Source organism: Sorex araneus, chromosome 4 (assembly GCF_027595985.1).
Source record: "Sorex araneus isolate mSorAra2 chromosome 4, mSorAra2.pri, whole genome shotgun sequence".
Classification (NCBI taxonomy): domain Eukaryota; kingdom Metazoa; phylum Chordata; class Mammalia; order Eulipotyphla; family Soricidae; genus Sorex; species Sorex araneus.
This window is the reverse complement of record NC_073305.1, coordinates 8,420,929-8,440,619: the sequence shown is the minus strand read 5'-3', so window position 1 is coordinate 8,440,619 and position 19,691 is coordinate 8,420,929. Positions and strand designations below refer to the sequence as shown.

The 19,691-nt window shown below is 64.9% G+C and overlaps 1 protein-coding gene across 1 annotated transcript; it reads right to left on the bottom strand.

Annotated features, from left to right (window-relative positions):
• Positions 1-1,191: 1,191 nt before the first annotated feature.
• Positions 1,192-19,349, bottom strand: TSEN2 (tRNA splicing endonuclease subunit 2). Its single transcript, XM_004613176.2, has 12 exons — positions 19,216-19,349; positions 13,795-13,980; positions 12,422-12,503; positions 9,127-9,163; positions 7,979-8,360; positions 7,586-7,663; positions 6,922-6,972; positions 6,159-6,297; positions 4,273-4,309; positions 3,679-3,793; positions 2,312-2,401; positions 1,192-1,951 (listed from the first exon to the last, which is right to left on the bottom strand). Exons 2-12 carry the CDS (start codon positions 13,969-13,971, stop codon positions 1,892-1,894), a joined length of 1,248 nt encoding a protein of 415 aa, XP_004613233.2. The 5' UTR covers positions 13,972-13,980; positions 19,216-19,349; the 3' UTR covers positions 1,192-1,891.
• Between the last annotated feature and the right edge of the window lie 342 nt (positions 19,350-19,691).

Genomic DNA, 19,691 nt, shown 5'->3' with positions numbered 1-19,691 from the left:
GGAGGTGGTGGGAGGTGGTGATGGAACATTCTGTGAGTGAAACACAATCATGAAACACTTTGTAATTCTGTATCTCATGTTGATTCAATTTTAAAGAAGGGAGGTTCAAGGTCGGGCCTCAGGGCTACTTACAGAGTCCCCGAAACAGGTGCTCCTGCCTGGTTAATGCGCTAACTCACCCCCAGCTCGCCCCCCCCACCCCCGCCCCCTGCTCCCCGGCGCCGACCCGTTGGCTTTCCTGCCTGTGTCCCGACCCCCAGCTCCAAGCCAACCGCTGCTTTGCTGTCGGTTTCCGGGCGACCTCTTGCCGCAGAGCCAGTGCCCAGGCCCTCAGGGAGTGTGAGCGGCCCCATGCCCTGTCCTGCGGCCGCTCTGCAGCCAGGCGCTGACCCCAACGGCCTCTGCCCTCTCGCTTAAGCTACATTTCCTCCTGCTGACCCGCACCGTCGCCCCTGGCAGAGGCGCTGATGCCGGGCGTGCGGGCTCTGCGCTGACGACAGGAACAGGCGCAGCTGTTAGCAGCATCTCGCCAGAGCAAAGAACTTTCTCGCAGGCTCCTGCCGTGGTCACTAGCAGCCTGAGCAGGACAGGAGCTGGGCGAGATGGCGAAAGGTCCCTCTTATGTTGGGGTCCGGTGAGCGTGTGCCAGCAGATGGCCACGAGTCAAATGCCCGGTGGTCAGGGGCTCGGGCCATGCCCCAGGGCTGCCGCGGTCGGCCCTGCTCCCCACGACTGCGCCACTGCCGGAGTCCTGGTCACTCGGGGAGTCTGTCCTTCCCGCCCTCACCTTCCCTCAGCTTCTCAGCCCAGGAGGAACCGTGAGGTTGCGAGGTCGCGCGAGATGTCAGCGGCGTTCACCGACCCTCCACTCGCGCTTCTCCGCGTCTTTATTTTTGTGGTGCAGGAGTGGAAGATCTCAGGGCTCCCCCGCTGGCCCCGCCTGGTCCTCACAGTTTCACAAGTTCACTGGACAAGAGGGACCCTTACTAACCGCAGCCCTGTCCACGCACATGTGCCCCAGGGAGCAGATGGAGGGCTGCAGAACCTGGCGGTCAGGGGCCAGGAGATGCTCAGTGGCGGAGTGCATGAGGGCCTGGGGGGGATCCCAGCTACACACACACACACACACACACACACACACACACACACACACACACACACACTCACACACACCCATACACCTCCCCAGAGCCCCCCATACACACACACAAACACACACACACACACTCACACACACCCCATACACCTTCCCAGAGCCCTCCATACACTCACAACCCCCATACACTTACACACACACATGCACACACACACGCACACACACGCCACCACCAAAACTGTAGTTAATGTCTTTAATACTTTGTGCTGCAGAGAGCCTTGTCTGATGCATATTGCTCTAAATCACGTGTCCATGTGCTGAGGTTCACGCCCAAGGTGGGTACTGGTGTAAGTCACTGTGTCCGCGTGCTGAGGCTCAGGCCCGAGACAGGTACTGGTCTAAGTCACTGTGTGCTGAGGCTCAGGCCCGAGGCTTGGCTGTCGAGGGAGACGCGGCCCGAGTGCCCGAGCTCTCGACGCTCTGGGACTCGGAGACCCGCCGTCTCTGTACGAGGCGGGAGCCTGGGCCCCCCACACCTCTCTTGCTCGCTCGGGAGTGGACTGGGGGGCTCTGGCCACCAGGGCCTGCAGGCGCTGCCCCGCCAGAGCCGAGTGCTGTCCTCACTTCCGGCCCGGGGGTCCTCGGGTCCCGGCGGCCCTCGCAGCCCGCGGGGGGGGGGGGGACGGCTCCGGGCCGAGCGTGGAGTCAGGTGCTGCTGCCCCAGACACGGACCCTCCCGTGCCGGGTGCGTCGCACTGTCCAGTCCATCGCACCTCGCCCAGGACAGGCGGGCGGCTAGAGGTCGTCCTGGTCGCTCCTCTCCCGGGAAGACACCCAACGGCTCAGGATCACTTCCTGCAACGTCAAGTCCCGAGCTGCACAAAGCCGCCCTGCCCCCACTGCGGGGATAGACACTGGGGGACAGAGACGATTCCGCCCCCACACCTGCCGCCCAGACACCCGCCACACCTGAGCCCGGCAGCGCCATGTGGAGCGAGCGGCTGGCTCGGTGGGGGGAGGGGACCTTTGCGGGCTCCTGGGGGCAGCCTCGTGGGGAGGGGCTGGACACGGCCCCCAGGGACGGGGCGGCAGCCTGCACTGGGGTCGGGGCTCGGACGGTGAATCTGGCAGTGCCCATGGAGAACTGTCCGACTCGGCTTGACTCCACGCGGCCAGGAGCACTCCCCGCTGAGTGCTGCAAGCAGCGTCACTCACCTGGACTCTGATGTGCTTCATGCACTCCGGGGACTCCAGGTCTGTGTCTGTCATGGAGGCGGGTTTGATCAGGTAGCACAGCATCAGCTCCTGCGGGGGCGGGGGCACGGAACACGTCTGCCACAGAGCAGGGTGACCCCGCGAGCCACCAACACGTCTGCCACAGAGCAGGGTGACCCCCGAGAGCCACCAACACGTCTGCCACGAGGGCAGGGTGACCCCGCGAGCCACCAACTCGTCTGCCCACGAGCCCCGGGCTCAGGCCCCTGCAGGACTCCCGAAGCCCTGGAGTGGACCTGGGCGCCCACAGCTTCCCCCGCGGTGTGGACCAAGGGCACCGCCACCACGTCCCGCCTGTGGAGCAGGAGAATGCAGGTCCAGTCACCCGCAGTGGCTACATGCAAATACGTGCAAGTACACGCAAATCCAGCCATAAGCACCGGAGACAAGCCTCACTGAGCTAAACACAGCTGACGCACAGCCTCTGCCTGGGGGCCGGGCGGCAGCCCGTCTGTCCGTCTGTGCGTCTGTCTGCCCGCAGCCTGTGCGCAGCCAAGCAGCAGAGGACACAGCCTCCAGTCCCGGCGACGGAGGACATGTCCCTCCAGTCCTGCTGGCGGCCAGGAAGGCAGAGGGCTCGTGAGTGCGTCTGCGGCCCTCGGCCCGTGAGGCCCTGGGCCAGAGGACGGGGGGAGAAACCACCGGAAGCGCCCGGGGAGAAACGGGGCCCTTCTCTCCACGAGCTGCGCAGACTCTGAAGAGAGACGTGCCCAAGGTCTGAGTTCTGTGTGCGGGTGTGACGGGGAGCAGGCGTGACGGGAAACAAGTGTGACAGGGAGCAGGTGTGACGGGGAACAGCTGTGACCCTGGAGCAGGTGTGACCATAGAGCAGGTGTGACGAGGAGCAGGTGTGACCGTGGAACAGGTGAGACCCTGGAGCAGGTGTGACCCTGGAACAGGTGTGACCCTGGAGCAGGTGTGACCATGGAGTAGGCGTGGCCGGAGAGCAGGTGTGATAGGGAACAGGTGTGACCCTGGAGCAGGTGTGACCATGGAGTAGGCGTGGCCGGAGAGCAGGTGTGATAGGGAACAGGTGTGACCCTGGAGCAGGTGTGACGGGGAACAGGTGTGATGGGGAACAGGTGTGGCCGTGGAGCAGCTGTGACCCTGGAGCAAGGGCTCCCCAGGCCCCAGGCCCCGCCCACTGTGTCGCTGGCCCAGGGGCCGAGGCCGCGCCGCTGAGGGGGCGGGCAGGAGGCAGCTTCCCAGGCCGGGCGTGGCTGGCGGACACTGCGCTCCCCACCGCGCTTCCCTGTCCCCTCGGCACGTCAGGGCCACCCCGCGGCGCTGGAGTGGCCGGAGCTCACCTTGGACACGTTCACGGACACTCTGCTCAGGGCCGCCAGCGCCTTCCAGCTGAGGGGTCTGCGGGGGGGCCCCTGGAAGCGCTCGTCGTCCACGAGCTCGACGATGACCGAGTAGCTGGAGAGACGGACGCTGCGTCAGGCTGAATGTCCCGCGCCCGAGCACGGGGACAACAGACACCCCCCTCCCGCCCTTCCCCCCGCGGGCAGACGCAGGGAAACGCGCCTCGCCAGAGCCCACAGAGAGGAGCCTCCCCGCGAGAGCAGCGGCCTCGGTCCGGACACCAGACACACGCGTGTGAGGACAGGCCAGTGCTTAACACAACACGCTCTACCACAGCCCGTTCACTAGTCTACGTGCGGAAAGACGATGCCGCGTTGGAGCAGGTCCCGGCCCCTCCCCCACTGCCCGGAGGAAGCGACCCAGAGGCCCTCAGAACTAGTAGCAGGGGCCAGAATTGATCTCGCTTCCCCCACCGCCAGGAATCCATCAAAGACGCGCTCCAAGGGGCCAGGGAGGGGGCTCAGTGGCGGGCACTGGCCTGGGTGGGTGAGACACGCTTGCAGCCCCCGAGCAGACAGACAAACACCGCGAACCTTGCGTGGTAGAAGGGCGGGCCTTTCCGGTACAACACTGCAAAGGAAGGGAAATGGAGGTGCGGTTGGACTCGAACCCTGTATCACAAACCCGTTCTCTCCCCAAAGGGGCATCAAGCCAGTTATCTGGACACGGGTCACCGGCAACGTGCCCCGCGGCCTGTCCCGAAAGCCCCCAGACGTTTCCCGCCTGGGACACAGCGAGGCCACTGTGTGGCCGGAGCCGGACAGTCCCGGCCCGCACACATGTCCCCGCCAAGCGCCGGTTCCTGGGAACACTCAGACGCTCCAGGAGGAGACGCGCCCCCTCCCCTGAGGCCACAGGCTCCCACGCGGGCGGGACCCGCTGTCTGGGCTGCGCTGGCCGGGCACACCCGGGAGGGCACAGCCTCGGGCCCGCTCTGCAGGAGGCCGGGGGAGCGGGAGAGACGCCACGGGGCACCGCCTGCCCGGCCCCGAGCTGCCGGGGAGGGAGTCGGGGCGCAGCCACAGCGCGGCCCCCAGGGCTGGTCCCTCTCATAGCCCGGCGCCTGCAGTTCCCTGCCCCTTCCGGGGCTGCGCTCCGACACTCAGGGGGTCCTGGAGGGCGGCTGGAGGGCAGCGCTGCCCACCCGGCGGTGGTCACCCCTTCCCCAGAAGTACCAGACAGCACCTGGCACTGCAGCTCCACCGGGAAGGGGTGCAGGCACCTGCCTCGAGCAACACGAGCGGCCGCCCGGACGCTGGCGGGTCCGTGGAGAGGCCCCTGGCAGACACCAAACTGAACCCGAGTCTTGTTCCTGGCCCAGCCCCGGAGGCCCCCCGGCCGCAGGGTCGCTAGGCAGGTCAGTCACTTCTCTGAGCCTCAGTGTCCAAAATCACAACACACAAACCTCAGGGGAAGCAGGACGTGGCCTTAAAGGCGTCCTGAGACCAGCCCAGCTCGGGGACGGAGCCGTGGCGGGGACGCTCAGAAGCCCCAGGCACAGACCAGATGGGCCCGTGGCAGGTCACCGAGTGACCGTTCCCCGGGCTGCGACACCCTGTGCTCCAAGAGTCCCTGTGACCGCAGCGGCTGCCGAGGGGACAGTGTGCTCGGAGCGAGGCCGGGCAGGCCGGTCCCTCCCACGCAGAGACCAAGCTGGGTGTCGGGGAGACGCGGGCACAGAAACCCGAGAGGGCGCCGTGGCAGGGGAGGCAGGGAAGGCCCCGGTGCCCGCGGGAAGCGGCGTGGGCTCGTCCAGACCCAGCCCACGGGCCAGGAGGGTGGGCCACTGGCCGAGTGGCCCAGCGTGGGGGCGTGTAAGGAGCCCTAGGAGACGGCAGCCTGACCAGCAAAGACTCGGGGGCGACTGGACGAGGCCAACGCGTGCTGGGCGTTTGGGCGCCACTGGACGCTGTCACTCTACAGTGGCCACGTGGCTCTGACATGGGCAGGAGGACACGGGCAGCTGTCTCCTGGCAGCTGTGGGCCACTGGGAAGCGGAGGCCGCTCATGGGCAGGTCAAGCCATCCACGTGGCCGGTGACGCGTCCCTTTGTCCCCGAGCCCCGCACGCAGTGGCCGCTGTTGCCAGCAGGCCACTAGTTATCTACCCAAGGGGGCGGGCAGGGGCCCTGGAGAGCGAGCGGGGGAGGCCGCCGGCGTCTGCCCCCGCCCGCCCCAGGACGCCCTCGGTCTCCCACGCCTCCTCTGTCCCCCCCAGCAGTCACGTTCTCGGGGGCTTGGGGAAGGCATCAGCAGACACGGGGACATCAGAGCTGGGCCCGGGGGTGCTTGGGACTGACCCCGGGTCCTCGCATCCCAGGCACGGCCCAGGTCCTGTGCTTGCCACACCCACCCCTCCCCTGACCCCAGGCCTGAGGCAGGGTGGCCCCCGGGGCTGGAGCCGGAGCGGACCCACTTACGCAGATCTGTGCCGTACTTGAGGCCCACTTTGGGCACCCAGCCCTTGCTGCGGAAGTAGTGGTACGCCATGTAGGTGGTCCTGAACGAGGGCTGAGCGGCCGTGAAGACCCCCCAGAGCTGCAGAATGGTCAAGGGCTCCTGGGGGAGAACAGGCAGGATGAGCGAGGCAGAGGCTGCTCACCTCCGCCCCCTGCGGGCCGAAGGCGGTGGCGCAGACGGGGAAGGGAGCCCAGGCTCTGCGCCGGCTGGAGGGGCAGGGCCGGCCCCAGGAGACCCTGGGCACTCGGGGTCCAGGAGCACTCTGCTGCCGGGCTCGGGGCACGGGCTCCCACGGGAAGGTCAACGTCGGCCGAATCGGACACACAGGCCTCCGCCGAGGGTACCTCTGAGCTCACGTCTCTACTTCTTCTCTCGGCTTCTAGGCCACCCACCCCTGGGGAGCTCGGGGGCCCAGCGGTGCCCAAGGATCCACCGAGCCTCCTGCATGCAGGCCGTGCGCCAGCCGCGACATCTCCCACGTCTCTCTTTCAAATTCGAACATCTGTTGGGTTACTTCGAGTAGATAACGTTCCTGATTCCAAGGACACGCAGAGCCGAGAGCAAGCCTCCCTCCAGGAGCGAGCCCAGAGTCCCTGGGGCGGGGGGCGGGGGGGCATCGGGTGGTTTGGGGATCACCGCCCCTCCCTCGGCTTGCCACCACCCGGCTCCAGCCCGAGGCCGTGGGCTCACACTCGAGTGCTCTGCGTGGACCGTTGCTCTTACCTCCTCCTGATAAACGCTCAGACAGCCCAGCGCGTACACCAGGAAGAAGGCCTGAAAGACACAGGAAGCAGAATACGCGCATTAAGAATTGCTCTTCAATTTTTTGGTTTCCCATCTCTGCTTTTTGGGGTGTGAGTGAGGGTAGAGCCACCCAAGCAGTGTCCCCGGGCCAGGGCGGAGGGTTTAGGGCTCAGGGGCCACTGGCGCCACCTCGGGCTTCGAGCACGTCAGGCACATACTCGGGTCCTCGGGGCCTTTCCCTGGTGGTGTCGGGGGCGGCAGGGACGCCCCACAGGAGCAGCAGCTGTCTCCCCCCGTGTCCCCCAGAGCCCTGACTGCCCGGCAGCTTCCTGGCAGCCTCGGGCCCAGCCGCCCGCACATGCCCCCAGCCCCACCCGGCAGAGCCGGCCCTGGCAGCCGCGGGACGGGCAGTGGAGGGGCCCACGCGGGCCGTGTCCTCCCGGGATTATTTGGCCAATCTGAAGCCTTGATCTTGGGCGCTGGCCCTGGGCCGTGCGTGTGTCAGGCACGTGCCCTGCCGGGCGGTCTCCACCCCCGTGCGGGGTCTCGGTGTGAGAGCAGAGCCGGACGCCCCCGAAGGCCCGGGAGTGACAGGAAGGCGGCGTGGGGGTCCTGGGGGTCCCGGCCCGTGCTGCGGACGCACCTCTTCCCGGCTGAGCTGCAGATACTCCGGGGTCCTGTAGGGGTTCCGCCGGCACACGAGCCCCCGGGCCTGCCCCAGCTGAGGAGAGAGGCCGGGACAGGTGAGAGGCGAGGGCGCCCGAGCACACGTGTGGGCGCGTGGCTCCCCGGGGCTCCCTCCCCAGGACACGGAGACGCAGGGCGAGCTCTTCACCGACGCCCCCAAAGACCCTCCTTCCCCACTACGACACTCTGCGGCTCCGGACACGCTCGGGAGGTGACGCCAGCACCGGCTCTGAGGGTCCGGCTGGCCGCTGGGCCCCGGGGTCCCTGCAGCGTCAGGGCTGGGGGGCCACACGGTCTGGGGCCGCGGGGGGGCGGTGGCGTGAGGGGACCCGTCCCTCCTTCTACTTACGTCCCCGCCCGGGGCCTCCTGGCTCTCGTCCACGAGCACGAACTCATCGCTGGGGCCCTGCGGAGCACCGGCCGCGGGCAGGGCTGGGGCGAGGGGAGCCGGGGCCGCGTCCCCGCACCCCGCCAGGCCGTTGGGAGTCTGGGGGTCCTGCCCGGGCCCCTCCCCGTCGGCTGCCGCGCTGGACTGGCCGTTCTTGGTGGCAGGGGCCTCTGTCCCCGGCCTCCTGGCGTCGGGCTCCGCGGGCAGCTCCGGCTCCGAGCAGCCTCCCGCCCCGGGCAGCGCGCAGGGCCGGGCGAGGTCCCGCAGGGCGCTCTGCACCGCGCTCTCGTCCCGGCCCTGCCTCCGCAGGCGCTCCGCTGCCCACTCCAGCCCGCGCCGGTACCTGCCGGGAGAAGCAGTGCGGGGACACACGTGGGCACAGTGGGCACCTTGGTGTCTAACATGGGGACAGCGGGAGCTTCGGTCTCACCCGTGGGACTCACTCCGGGGATACTCAGGGAACCACGTGGGTGCTGGGGATTGCACCCAGGTCAGCCATGAGCCAGACAAACGCCCTCCCTGCCGTGCCACCTCCCCAGCCCAACTGGCGTTTCCAGAAACAGGAGCCATGCCCCCAGCAGAGCGCGGCGGCTGGGGCCATCCTGGCGAGAGCGGCAGGGGCAGGGCAGCTCCGGGCTGGAGGTGCTGGGGGCCTGTGTGTGTAGGGGTGTAGGGGGGTGCAGGGGGTCCACACGCAGGGCCAACAGAGAAGCCAGGCTCCTGCAAATGCCAGGCCCGTGCTCTCTTACTAGAAGTATCTCCCCAGCCTTTAAGACCATCACAAAAATACAATTTGATCCACATAAAATTCAGACATAATTTTTTTGGTTTTGTTTTTTGGCGACTTATTCCTGGCTCTGAGCTCAGGGGTCACTTGTGGTGGTGCTCCGGGGACCCTATGGGATGCCAGGGATTGAACCTGGGTCAGCTGCGTGCATGGCACGTACCTTACCTGCTGTACTATCTCTCTGGCTCCCCAGGTATGATTTCTAAGGGCATATGTACCACCAACCCCCTGCTCCCCCCCCAAAAAAAAAAACCCAACAAAACTAGAAAGACTATCTTAAAGTAGGTGAGCTGGAAGCTGGGCGAAGCCGTGCGTGACGTACTTCTCTGAGGTGATTATGGGCATGTTCGTCTTCACGTCTGTAACGACAAATAAGCTCTATTCAGACACAGTCTAGGTGGAACAAGTACTGAAAATCCAGGAAAGACAAACTCCAGACTTAGAGAACCCCACACGTGGGTGGCAGCTGATTCGCCTGCCGTGAGCAGAGGCCAGCCGTGTCCTCAGCCACACCCCGGACACCCCACAGGCTCCGCTGACCAGCCACGCACCCCTGCTGGGCCCGGCCGAGCCCGGGAATCCTCAGTCAGCACTGCAGTGGCAGGGCAGGAGGGCCCCCCCAGTCACCCCTGGGCACTCATGCCCTCAGTGCCAGCTTACACGGCGCCTCCACGGCAGACCTGAACACCTGGGAAGTGCCCCCCGCCCCCCGGCCTGCGAGGGAGTTCATGAACACGCGCAGCCACTTTTCTGAAAAAAGGAAGATTTTAAAAAAAGCAAAAGCTGGGGGCTGGAGGGAGGGTGAGGCGGGGCCGAGAGACAGTGCAGTGGACAAGGCCTTGCACCCGGCCGGCCTGGGTTCGATCCCCGGCACCCCATATGGTCTCTGGAGCCCACTTGGAGTGGTTTCTGAATACAGAGCCAGGAGTAAGCCCCGAGCACCGCCAGGTGAGCCCCCAAATAAAACAGAGCAAAGGATGATCCCCAAAGGCGTCCGTCCAACGTCCGAGGGCAGGACTAGGGACCCGGGCTAGCAAGAGTCTCACTCTCTGCATTTATGGTTTCATTTCTTCACTTAAGAGCAAGTTTGAAAAAAATTATGTAATCTGGGAGCCGGAGAAAGGGCACCGGCTGGAACCGAGCGCCCGAACAGCAACCAGGCCGGCCCCGCGAGGGAAGCGTGAGCACGCGTCGCCGTCGGCTCACGCTCTGCTGGACCTGTGCAGGGCTGCGGGGAGCAGGCCCGGGGGCCCAGGTGGGTCAGCAGCCCCTCCAGCCCCCGCCCCCAGCCCCGGCACTCTCTGGTGGTGGGGTGCCTAGAGCCAGCCCGGGACCCTCTTCTGGGCGTCTGTGGGTCATGTTTGCTGACAGTTTCCTGCGGGCCGGGAAGGGGGTGCGGGTGGGCTGGGGCGGGCTGGTGGGAGAACCGAAGATGGGGCCGAGCAGCGTGCCGTAGGCCCCAGAGGCCTCGGACTCATCTGACGCCTCGCTCCTCTCTCTGACCCGGGCCTGGACTATGTGATGTTCCGTTGCCGCTTTGCTTTGGGGCTGCCTGGCAGGGCTCGGGGTTCACCCCTGTGCTGAGGGATCGTTCCTGGAGGGGCTTAGAGGACCCTACATGGGACTGAACCCATACGTATACATATATATACATGCATATACACATATATGTGTATGCACACATATATTATACACACGTATGCATACATAGATAGGTGTGTGTGTGTGTGTGTGTGTTTTGGTTTCGGGTCACTCCCAGTGATGCTCAGGGTTACTCCTGGCTCTGTGCTCAGGAATTACTCCTGCTCGGGGACCATATGAGATGCTGGGCATCAAAGTTGGTCAGCCGCGTGCAAGGGGAACGCCCTCCCGCTGTCCTATCACTCCAGTCCCTCTTTTCATAATTTCACCAGAGTCTCTTTAAGATAAATTCTAGAAGAGGGATGCTGGGCTAGAAGTAAACGCATCAGGGGGAATCCCGGCCACTGACCCCGACAAGCAGAACGATCCAGTGGGGGCCCTGGCACCACTAACAGGTAATGCCAGCCGGGTCAGCTGTCAGACGGCCCTGCGCGAGGGGAACTCAGGTCTCGGGGACCATCTGTGTAAGCCTGGACTCGGGAACAGTTTCTTCAATACGACTCCTTAGTTTATTTTATTTTACTTTATTTTTGCTTTTTGGGTCACACCCGGCGATGCTCAGGGGTTCCTCCTGGCTCTGTACTCAGAAATTACTCCTGGCGGTGCTCGGGGGACCCTAGGGGATACTGGGAATCGAACCCAGGTCGGATGTGTGCAAGGCAAACACCCTCCCCACTGTGCTATTGCTCCGGCCCCGACACTGTAGTTTAGAGGTGACAAGGAGACAGAGATAAGCGAAACCGTCCCACCTGACACCCGTCCGCATGGCCGCCACCAGGCGACAGTGGGGGTAGGAGGCGCAGCTGTGCAGCCGGCTGACAGTTCCCGAGACACTGGGACTGCTGACAGTCCAGCAGGGACCCCGGGGGGCCCAGGAAAGTGTGCACAAGAAGGTCCACGGTGACGCGGTTTCTAACAGCCCCGAGGCGAGTGACTCAGAGCAGGGGCCGCGGGTGTGCAAAGGTCTCGGGCTCACTGATGGCGGGCTCTGGCTGTCCTGGGGCTACCCCAGGGCTGGGCACTCAGGGACCGGATGGAGCTGGGACTCGAACCCAGGGCTCTGGCCCTCCAAGGCCCCTCCCTGGCCTGTGGTTTTCCTAAGCCGCCTACAGGTGTAAAGAGGCCGAGAGCCACGGGCCAGCGTCACCAGTTCAGAAACGGACACATGCAGCGGTCACGGCAGGGCAGACCCGGCCCAACACGACAAGCCCAGGCTCAGGGCCGGACAAAAGGCTCAGCCGTCGGTGCTCAGGCCTCCTGCTGGCTCAGTGCTCAGGGGACCACCTGTGGGCTGGGGACTGCACGGGGCTGGCCGCAGGCAAGGCAGGAGCCTGGAGCTGGGAACCTCTCCCGCCCTCTCTCGACGGTTCACTCTGCTGCACGGGCTAGGAGAAGGCCATGAGACTCAGAGCAGGGGCAGGGGCTTCGGTACCAGAACACACGCAGCGGTGTGTACCTGCACAGCCCTCTGGGAGGCCGCCAGCCATGCAGAGCTGGTGGGATCCTGCCTGAGTCCAGAGATATGTGAGACTCTCGCCAGTCGGGAGGGCCTTTCCCCGTGAGCAGAGTTAGTCTAGTTGGTACTGGCAGCAGGGAAATGTCTAGCTATTCTACTGGTATTGCTGGCAGTGCGCATGTCACTTCTCTAGTTTTATTCTGTAATTTAAAGTGTAATTTAAATGGAAATAAATTTAAATTTGATCCTGGAATTTAAAGTGCAAGATGCAGAAACAAGCAAATGGGGTCTGGGAGGAGACTCAGGACCCTGCACAGCCCTGCACACGCGAGGCGGGGGGGCCCTGTCCGAGAGGGGGTGCGGGCGGGGGGCCCTGGCCGAGAGGGGGTGCGGGCGGGGGGCCCTGGCCGAGAGGGGGTGCGGGCGGGGGCCGCTGGCCAAGAGAGGGTGCGGGCGGGGGGCCCTGTCCGAGAGGGGGTGTGGGAGGGGCCCTGTCCAAGAGGGGTTGCGGGCAGCTTACCTTTCCACCTCGCAGCCAGCTTGGGGTCCGAGACTGCGAGCCTGGGCCGGCTTCTGGAGAAGACGCCCTTCCCAAAGTAGCCCTTCCGGGGGAGAAACAAAGCCGGTTCAGATGTGGCTGATTGTGTTTAGCTGCTCCTCAGGGTTCCCTGGAGGTGCTGGGGAGGGGTGGGTGGGGTCTAGGGCAGTATCTAGTGTTGCTGGGTGAAAATGTGGCGCTGGGGTCGAACCCGGGGCCTCCCCCATGCCGGACACAGGCTTGAAGGCTCCAGCCGAGCCCTGTCCCCTTGTCTCTAGGTTTCATTGACGGAGACGCCGAGTGAACACGAGTGTTTTTCCACCGCTCAAGTCCTCTTCCCCGAGAGGAGCTCACTGCATGCGAGAACTGGCACGACCCCCGGTGCTGGCAGCCCGGGCCCGGGAGTGCAGGCCGTGGGCGCGCGAGGCCGCTCACCTTCCCACGGGGCAGGAGCAGAGGCGGGGCAGGCCGAGCTCCGAGAGACAGGGAGCGGCTCAGATTCCTGTCATGGGGACAGAGTGCCCCTACCCGCGTGACTGGGACAGAGTACCCCTACCCGTGTGACTGGGACAGAGTACCCCTACATGCGTGACCGGGACAGAGTACCCCTACCCACGTGACCGGGACAGAGTACTCCTTCCCCCCTGTGTGACCGGGACAGAGTGCCCCTACCCACGTGACCGGGACAGAGTACCCTCCCCCGTGTGACTGGGACAGAGTACCCCTACCCGCGTGACCGGGACAGAGTGCCCCTCCCCTGCGTGACCGGGACAGAGTGCCCCTCCCCTGCGTGACCGGGACAGAGTGCCCCTACCCTCGTGACCGGGACAGAGTACCCCTACCCGTGTGACTGGGACAGAGTGCCCCTACCCGTGTGACCGGGACAGAGTGCCCCTTTTCCTCCTGCAACTCCATGGCATCTGCCTCATTAAAACCCCGGAAGCACTGAACCCCAGGAAGCAGAAGGATGGAACCACCTTTACCATCCACCTGGAGAGAACCAGAAAAGTGGAGTGCAGAGTGGGGGAAGGAGGGGCTTCGTGGGGATGGGGGCGGCGAGACTCGACACTGCCCAGGTGAGCGTTTGGGCCCGACGACCTCTGCAGCCTTGTGCAGACCCCCCGTGGCTGGACTAACTGAGCAAATGACCCAGCCCCCAGGGCCAACCCTAGGGAGAGGCTGTGGGGGGGGACAGGGGGTCGGCCCTGGGGGCAAGGGGCGGGCGGTGAGTGGCCGCCTTCACCTGGATGCTCCTAGTCTCCGCCTGGAGACTGTTTTGCCGGGACCACCCAAGGGTGCAGGGGAGGGGGCTGCACACCCGCGGGTGGGGGCGGGGAGGGCTCGCCCTGTCCTACCTTCCCGTACAGCTGCTCCATCTCCGCCGCGTCTCGCACCATCACGTTGCCATCCTGCAGCTCCGCACGGAACAGCCTGAAATCCTTCCTGGGCCCGAGGGGCAGCGGCAAGGGGCCCTCGAAACTCTCGTACACGCGCCTCTTCCGCTTCGGGGCGCGGAAAACGGCCTCCGCCATGTCCCAGGGCTGCGGACAGGAACCACAGGAAGGGCCGTCATTTCCAGAGCCGGGGGGGTTCGGGGAGGGGGGAACATTCCCGATGCTCGTAGCTGTGGTCACCTGAGGAACGCCAGCGGCGTCGCTACGGTCGGCCAAGGGCCCCAAGGCGTGACACGGCGTGACACGGCATGCGGCACGCGGGCCTCGAGGGCCAGGAGGGCGGCAGAGAGAAACGGGGGCATCACAGTCACCTCGGGGAGACCCGCCCAAAGGAGGCCCCCAGGGCCGGGAGAGCACCGCAGGGAGGGCCCTTGCTTTGCACGCGGGTGGCCCGGGTTCGATCCCCGAGCCCTGCCGGGAGTGATCCCTGAGCACAGACCCAGGAGTCAGTCCTGGGCACCACCAGTGTGGCCCCAAACAAGGAAAAGGCGTGAGGTGGGGCCGGCACGCCAGCCTCCGAGACGGCCCTATCCCGCCAAGCCCAGGTTGGCCAGCAGCACCCGCGGGGGCCCGTGAGCACGCTGGAGGGGCCGGGACCTCGCCTGTCCACTGCGGGGTCAGTGGAGGCTCCGGACCTGCCATCAGGGGTTCTCGGCCTCGGGACACCCAGGGGTGCCCTTGTGACCCCCGGGCTGGTGGCCGTGAGGTCTGCACCCGTGCTCCCGAGCGACCCTGGCAGGGCCTGGGGATCCCGTGTCTCGGGGGGCAAGTGTCCCGCGGGGCCTGGACTCTCCCCCAGCCCCACCTCCCCGTCTCAGAACCAGCAACAGCCATGACGCTGGGCCGCTGCGAGGTGTCTCAGAGTGGGAGGGCGAGCGGGACTCGGGCCAGGGCGCGAGGCCTGGTCGCCCCCGGGCAGCGCCATTCCGGGCCATTCTGGGCCATTCTGGGCCGAGCCCACTTGCACCCACCGTGCGCGGGTTTCCTCACCAGGTGCCACGGGCAGAGCAGGGACGAGCACCCCGAGGGAGCTGCAGTGGGAGCCCAGAGGGGGGGACGGTGCGGGTGGTGCTACCAGGGTGTGGCCGCGGCACCCGGCTGCTCCTGGGACCACGTGGAAGTGCTCCCAGTGAACCCAGCGCCATGAGCGAGCCCAGGCAGCCCGAGGCTCTAACATGCTCCCGGGGGACCACGTGACACCCAGGGGAGCGCAGCAAATGCCCAAGGAAACGCACCCAAGGCCACGGGGACTCTGCATGGAGCCCCAGCACCCAGTGGGCACGGACATGACAAAGGAAGGGCCGGAGAGACGGGCGGGTGGTCTGGGTCCGAGCCCCAGCACCCCGAGTCTGCCAGGGGTGACCCCGAACACAGCCAGGAGTAAGATGGGAGCAGAACCGGGTGTGGCCCCAAAGCAAACAAGCCAAGAGTAACCATGGAGACTAAGAACGAGCACGCTGGGACCTCTCTGGGCGCCCACATATCCTGAGCAGACACGGTGACCGAAGGGCTCGTCCCCAGGGGCTTGTCCCACAGCTGCCAACCACTGCACTGCCGGGCAGCCTCAGTGTGTGCGTGAGCACTGTGTGGCAGAGCCTGATACGACTGTACACACAGCAGTGAATGGGCAACCAAGAGCGCCCCTGTGGGCGCGTGCGGACCAGACTTTCACGGTCTGCCTAACCCGCGGCCCCGGCAGCTCCCCACTCCTGGCTCAGCCCGGACAGCGATTCACGCGGAAGACAGAACTGTGCTGAAGACATTTCTGAAGGCAGGATCCTGGGCCCAGTAAGCAACTTTCCAGGGCTTTCCAGGCACCACTGGAACTCGTATGAGGTTTACACTTTTGTAACTTCATGCCTGTATTTTCAATCGTACATATTACGTTTAAAGGTTTTTTTAAAAAAGAGAGAAAGTGCTTCGTGGCTAATTTTTTTTTTTTTTTTTTTGCTTTTTGGGTCACACCCAGTGATGCTCAGGGGTCACTCCTGGCTTTGCACTCAGGAATTACTCCTGGTGGTGCTCGGGGGACCATATGGGATGCCGGGGATTGAACCCGGGTCGGCCGCGTGCTATCGCTCCGGCCCCTCTTCATGGCTAATTTCAAACACTCCCAGTTAGCTGTCGAGCGGGCGGGTGAGGCCGTGCTCACCTGGTCTGGCCCGAGAGGCTCCCCTTCCAGGCCGCTGACGGTGGACACGCTGCCAGCGCTGGCCACTGCCCCACCCGGCCCCAGACTCAGCTCGAGTGTCCCCTCTGGGCCCTCAGGAGCACCAGAGGCCGCCCAGACACCCAACACCGCCACTGTTCCCCGGTCACCTCCCCCCCACCCCGCAGCGTCCACCTGAAGCAGGATGGACAACCACGGGCGAAATCTTGAGTTTCCATCTCCCCGGACACCCCGCCCCGCTCCCAGTCAGCCCCGAGGGCGCAGTGCGGACGTGCTGGTGTCCACTCGCGGACAGGGAAGCCGTGTGTGGGGGCGCTGCCCACCACAGCCCCGAGCGGAAGCAGAGGACTCGCCGGGCTCAGGGCAGGCTGTGGCCGAGAATCCAGGTGGCGGTGTGTGTGGCCCTAAGTGACAGGAGCAGCCGGCGTAGAGACCGCCCAGTGCGCACGGCCACCGCCAAGCGACAGCCAGAACAGGCGCCGTCTCAGAGGTGGGAAGCTGGTGGTGGTGGCGAGGGTGGGGTCTGGCGGGAGGAGATGGCTGGGAACTCACAGCGATGGACTCACAGCTGCTGTGGGCTAAAATGAAGCTGCGTTTTGCAGGTGTGAATTTTATAAGATCAAACAATGGAGCAAGGGGAAGAGGCGACGGAGCAGAAGAGTTAGGGCAGGGAGAGTGCGCAGTGGTCTCACCGGGTGGGGCCCCCCCCCCCCCCCCCCCCCGAGCTTGGTCCCTAGTCACACACACACACACACACACACACACACCAGGACAAGCAGGATGACTGCCAGGCTCAGAGTTCCATGTAACACACACACACACACACACGCGCGCACACACACACAACAGGACAAGCACAATGACTAACAGGCTCAGACACACACACACACACGCGTACACACACACAACAGGACAAGCACAATGACTAACAGGCTCAGACACACACACACACACACACACACACACACACACACACACACACCCCACCAGGACAAGCACGATGACTGCCAGGCTCAGAGTTCCGTGTAACACACACACACTCGCACACACACACCCCAGGACAAGCACGATGACTGCCAGGCTCAGAGTTCCGTGCAGCGGTGCGGTGCTGAATGAAGCTGGACACGCCGCAGGAGAGGAAGCTCGGAACTTGATGTTCTCTGGGCCACAGGTGCCTGAGTCACCGTGTGACAGTCACAACGCTGTTCACGGTCGGGTTTCAGTCACAGTGTTCCAACACCCGTCCCGTCACCAGTGCACATTCCCCACCACCAATGTCCCCAGTTTCCCTCCCGCCACCCTCCCCCGAGTCCGTGGCTTGCAGGACAGATCCCGAGAGGCTGTCCTGTTTGTGCCTTGACCCACCAGCCCGCACTTCTGACCCAGAGTGGCCATTTCCAGCTAAACCCGAGGGCAGCAGAGACAAGGTCCAGGCGGACGGGCCCACAATCAAAAGCCTGCCTCAAGCGCTGGGGGAGGCAGCTGGGATAGAGAAGGGTCCACGACGCCACGGGGGGTTAAGAAACGTTTCCTCCCAGCCAGATGTCACGCAGAGAGCTGGAGCGTGCACTGCACGGCGGACTGACGTCTGCTCTCCAAGCATCTCAGGAGCCAAGCCCCAGGACCCAGCGCGAGTGGCGCCACACCAACCGTCTTCAGGGCCCCGCGGTGGCATGACAGGGGCAGAGGATAAGAACCAAGAGCAGCAGTTTCTCTTGCCCTCGCCGCATTTTACTGTTTTGTTTCGTTTTGGGCTACGCCTAGTAATACTCCGGGGTTACTTCTGGCTCTACCCCCAGGGATCACTCCTGGTGCTGCTCGGGGGCCCATGTGGTGGGGGGGATGGAACCCGGGTCAGCTGCAGGCAAGGCAAGTGCCCCCTCTCCTGCACGAAGTTCAGAGATGAGGGAACAGCAGCTGAGTCCAGAGTGTCACGGGCAGAGCGGGGCCCCAGTGAGCGCCGGGACGCATCGGGAGGTCTGGGGGGCAAAGGCTGGTTCTGACTGGGAAGCCCCGCAGGTTCTGACCCAGAGAACGACACCGCAGAGAGAGATCCAGAACACGAACGCAAGCACGGGTCCGACAAGCGTCGCTGCCCACTGGCTCCATCAGTTGGAGTCTCAGGACTCCCAGCCCCGGGTGCCGCCCGGTGAGTCACCTGCCCTGGTGAGAAGCCGGACAGTTCACACTTGACAGCTGCCCGCGTTAGGGGCTGGTACTGTCCCCCTGGGTGCTGGAGGCAGGGCCTCGGGCTCCGGCTGGCGGGCACCGGCACCTGCTGGGCGTGGGGGCTTGCCGAGCCCGGCTGGGCCTCACTCCAAAGTCCTGCCTGAGACTCGGTTTACCTCTTTGACCCAAACCATCTGGGAATTGGATTCTACTGACTCAAAAGCCAAAAAAAAAAAAAAAAAAAAGCCCCATGGCGGCGGGGGTGGGGGTGGGGGGATCTGAAGCACCTGCCCCGGCATTCCCGTGACCCCCTCCCAGGCGCTGGGGCGAGGGGGGCACAGTCCCTTCCCGTCAGGACCCGACAATGCGGTGGTCCCTGGGATCAGCCAGGGTCACGGAGACGGGGGCGTCTCCCATCACCTGCACCCCAGGCACCCGGGCTCTAGAGGCACAACTCCACACACACACACACACACACACACACACACACACACACACACACACACACACACACACACACACACTCCACACACACACACACACACACACACACACACACACACAGAGTCCCTGGGGGCACGGGCTAGATTGGGGGGCTGCGGGGGGGCACGGGCTATTCCGGGGGTACCAGCTAGCTCCGGGGGGAAGCGTGTGGTGGGGGGGGACGGGCTAGTTCCGGGAGCAGCGGGGGGGCAACGGCTATTTCCGGGGGGTGGTCAGCGGCTATTTCCGGGGCCAGCGGCTATTTCCGGGGTGTCAGCGGCTATTTCCGGGGACCGCGGCTATTTCCGGGGGGGTCAGGGGCTATTTCCGGGGGCCAGCGGCTATTTCCGGGGCCAGGGGCTACTTCCGGGGGCCGCGGGGCAGCGGCGAGTTCCGGGGTCCCGGGGTCAGCAGTGCGGCCGCGGGGACGCCCCTCTGGGGGGGCTTCGGGACCGGCTTCCCCGGCGACCCCGGCCACTCCCTCCGCGCCCGACTCTTACCTCCGAGCGCCCCACGCGCGCGCCGTTACCCCGGCAACGCCGGCCTGGGGGCGGGACCCGCTGCCGTCAAGAAGCACGGCCGCAAAACCCTGCGAGTGCGCAGCCGCAGGGACGGTGGGGCGGGGAGGGGGCGGGGCCGCGCCTGCGCAATGCGCCCACGGGCGGGCCACCGGGTGTGTTTCCCGCGCCCGCCACTGGGGGGCGTGAGGTTGAAGGCGCGTGGCGCGGGCTCTGTGCTCCTCTCTGTGCAGGGGCTGCTTTTTTTTTTCTTCTTTTTAAATTTTCAAAACCTATTTGTTTTTAATTAGTTTTATTATATTTTGGTTTACAATGCTATTAATAAAGGCTTCTCATGGACAGAATTCCAACGTCACACCTGTCACCGTTGAACTGATCTCTGTCCCCCAAGGAACTTGGCCCCTTCTCCACCTTCCCCACCCCCCAACTCAGCTGCCTGTGTCCTCCTTAGACCTTTG

Bases quoted from the DNA above. Each gene is read 5' to 3' on its own strand.
- TSEN2 (XM_004613176.2), bottom strand. From the start codon at position 13,971: ATGGCGGAGGCCGTTTTCCGCGCCCCGAAGCGGAAGAGGCGCGTGTAC. The intron at 8,361-9,126 runs GTACGTCACGCA...TTCTCCCGGCAG, and splicing joins CCCATAATCACCTCAGAGAA to GTACCGGCGCGGGCTGGAGT. The intron at 6,973-7,585 runs GTGCGTCCGCAG...TGTGTCTTTCAG, and splicing joins TGCAGCTCAGCCGGGAAGAG to GCCTTCTTCCTGGTGTACGC.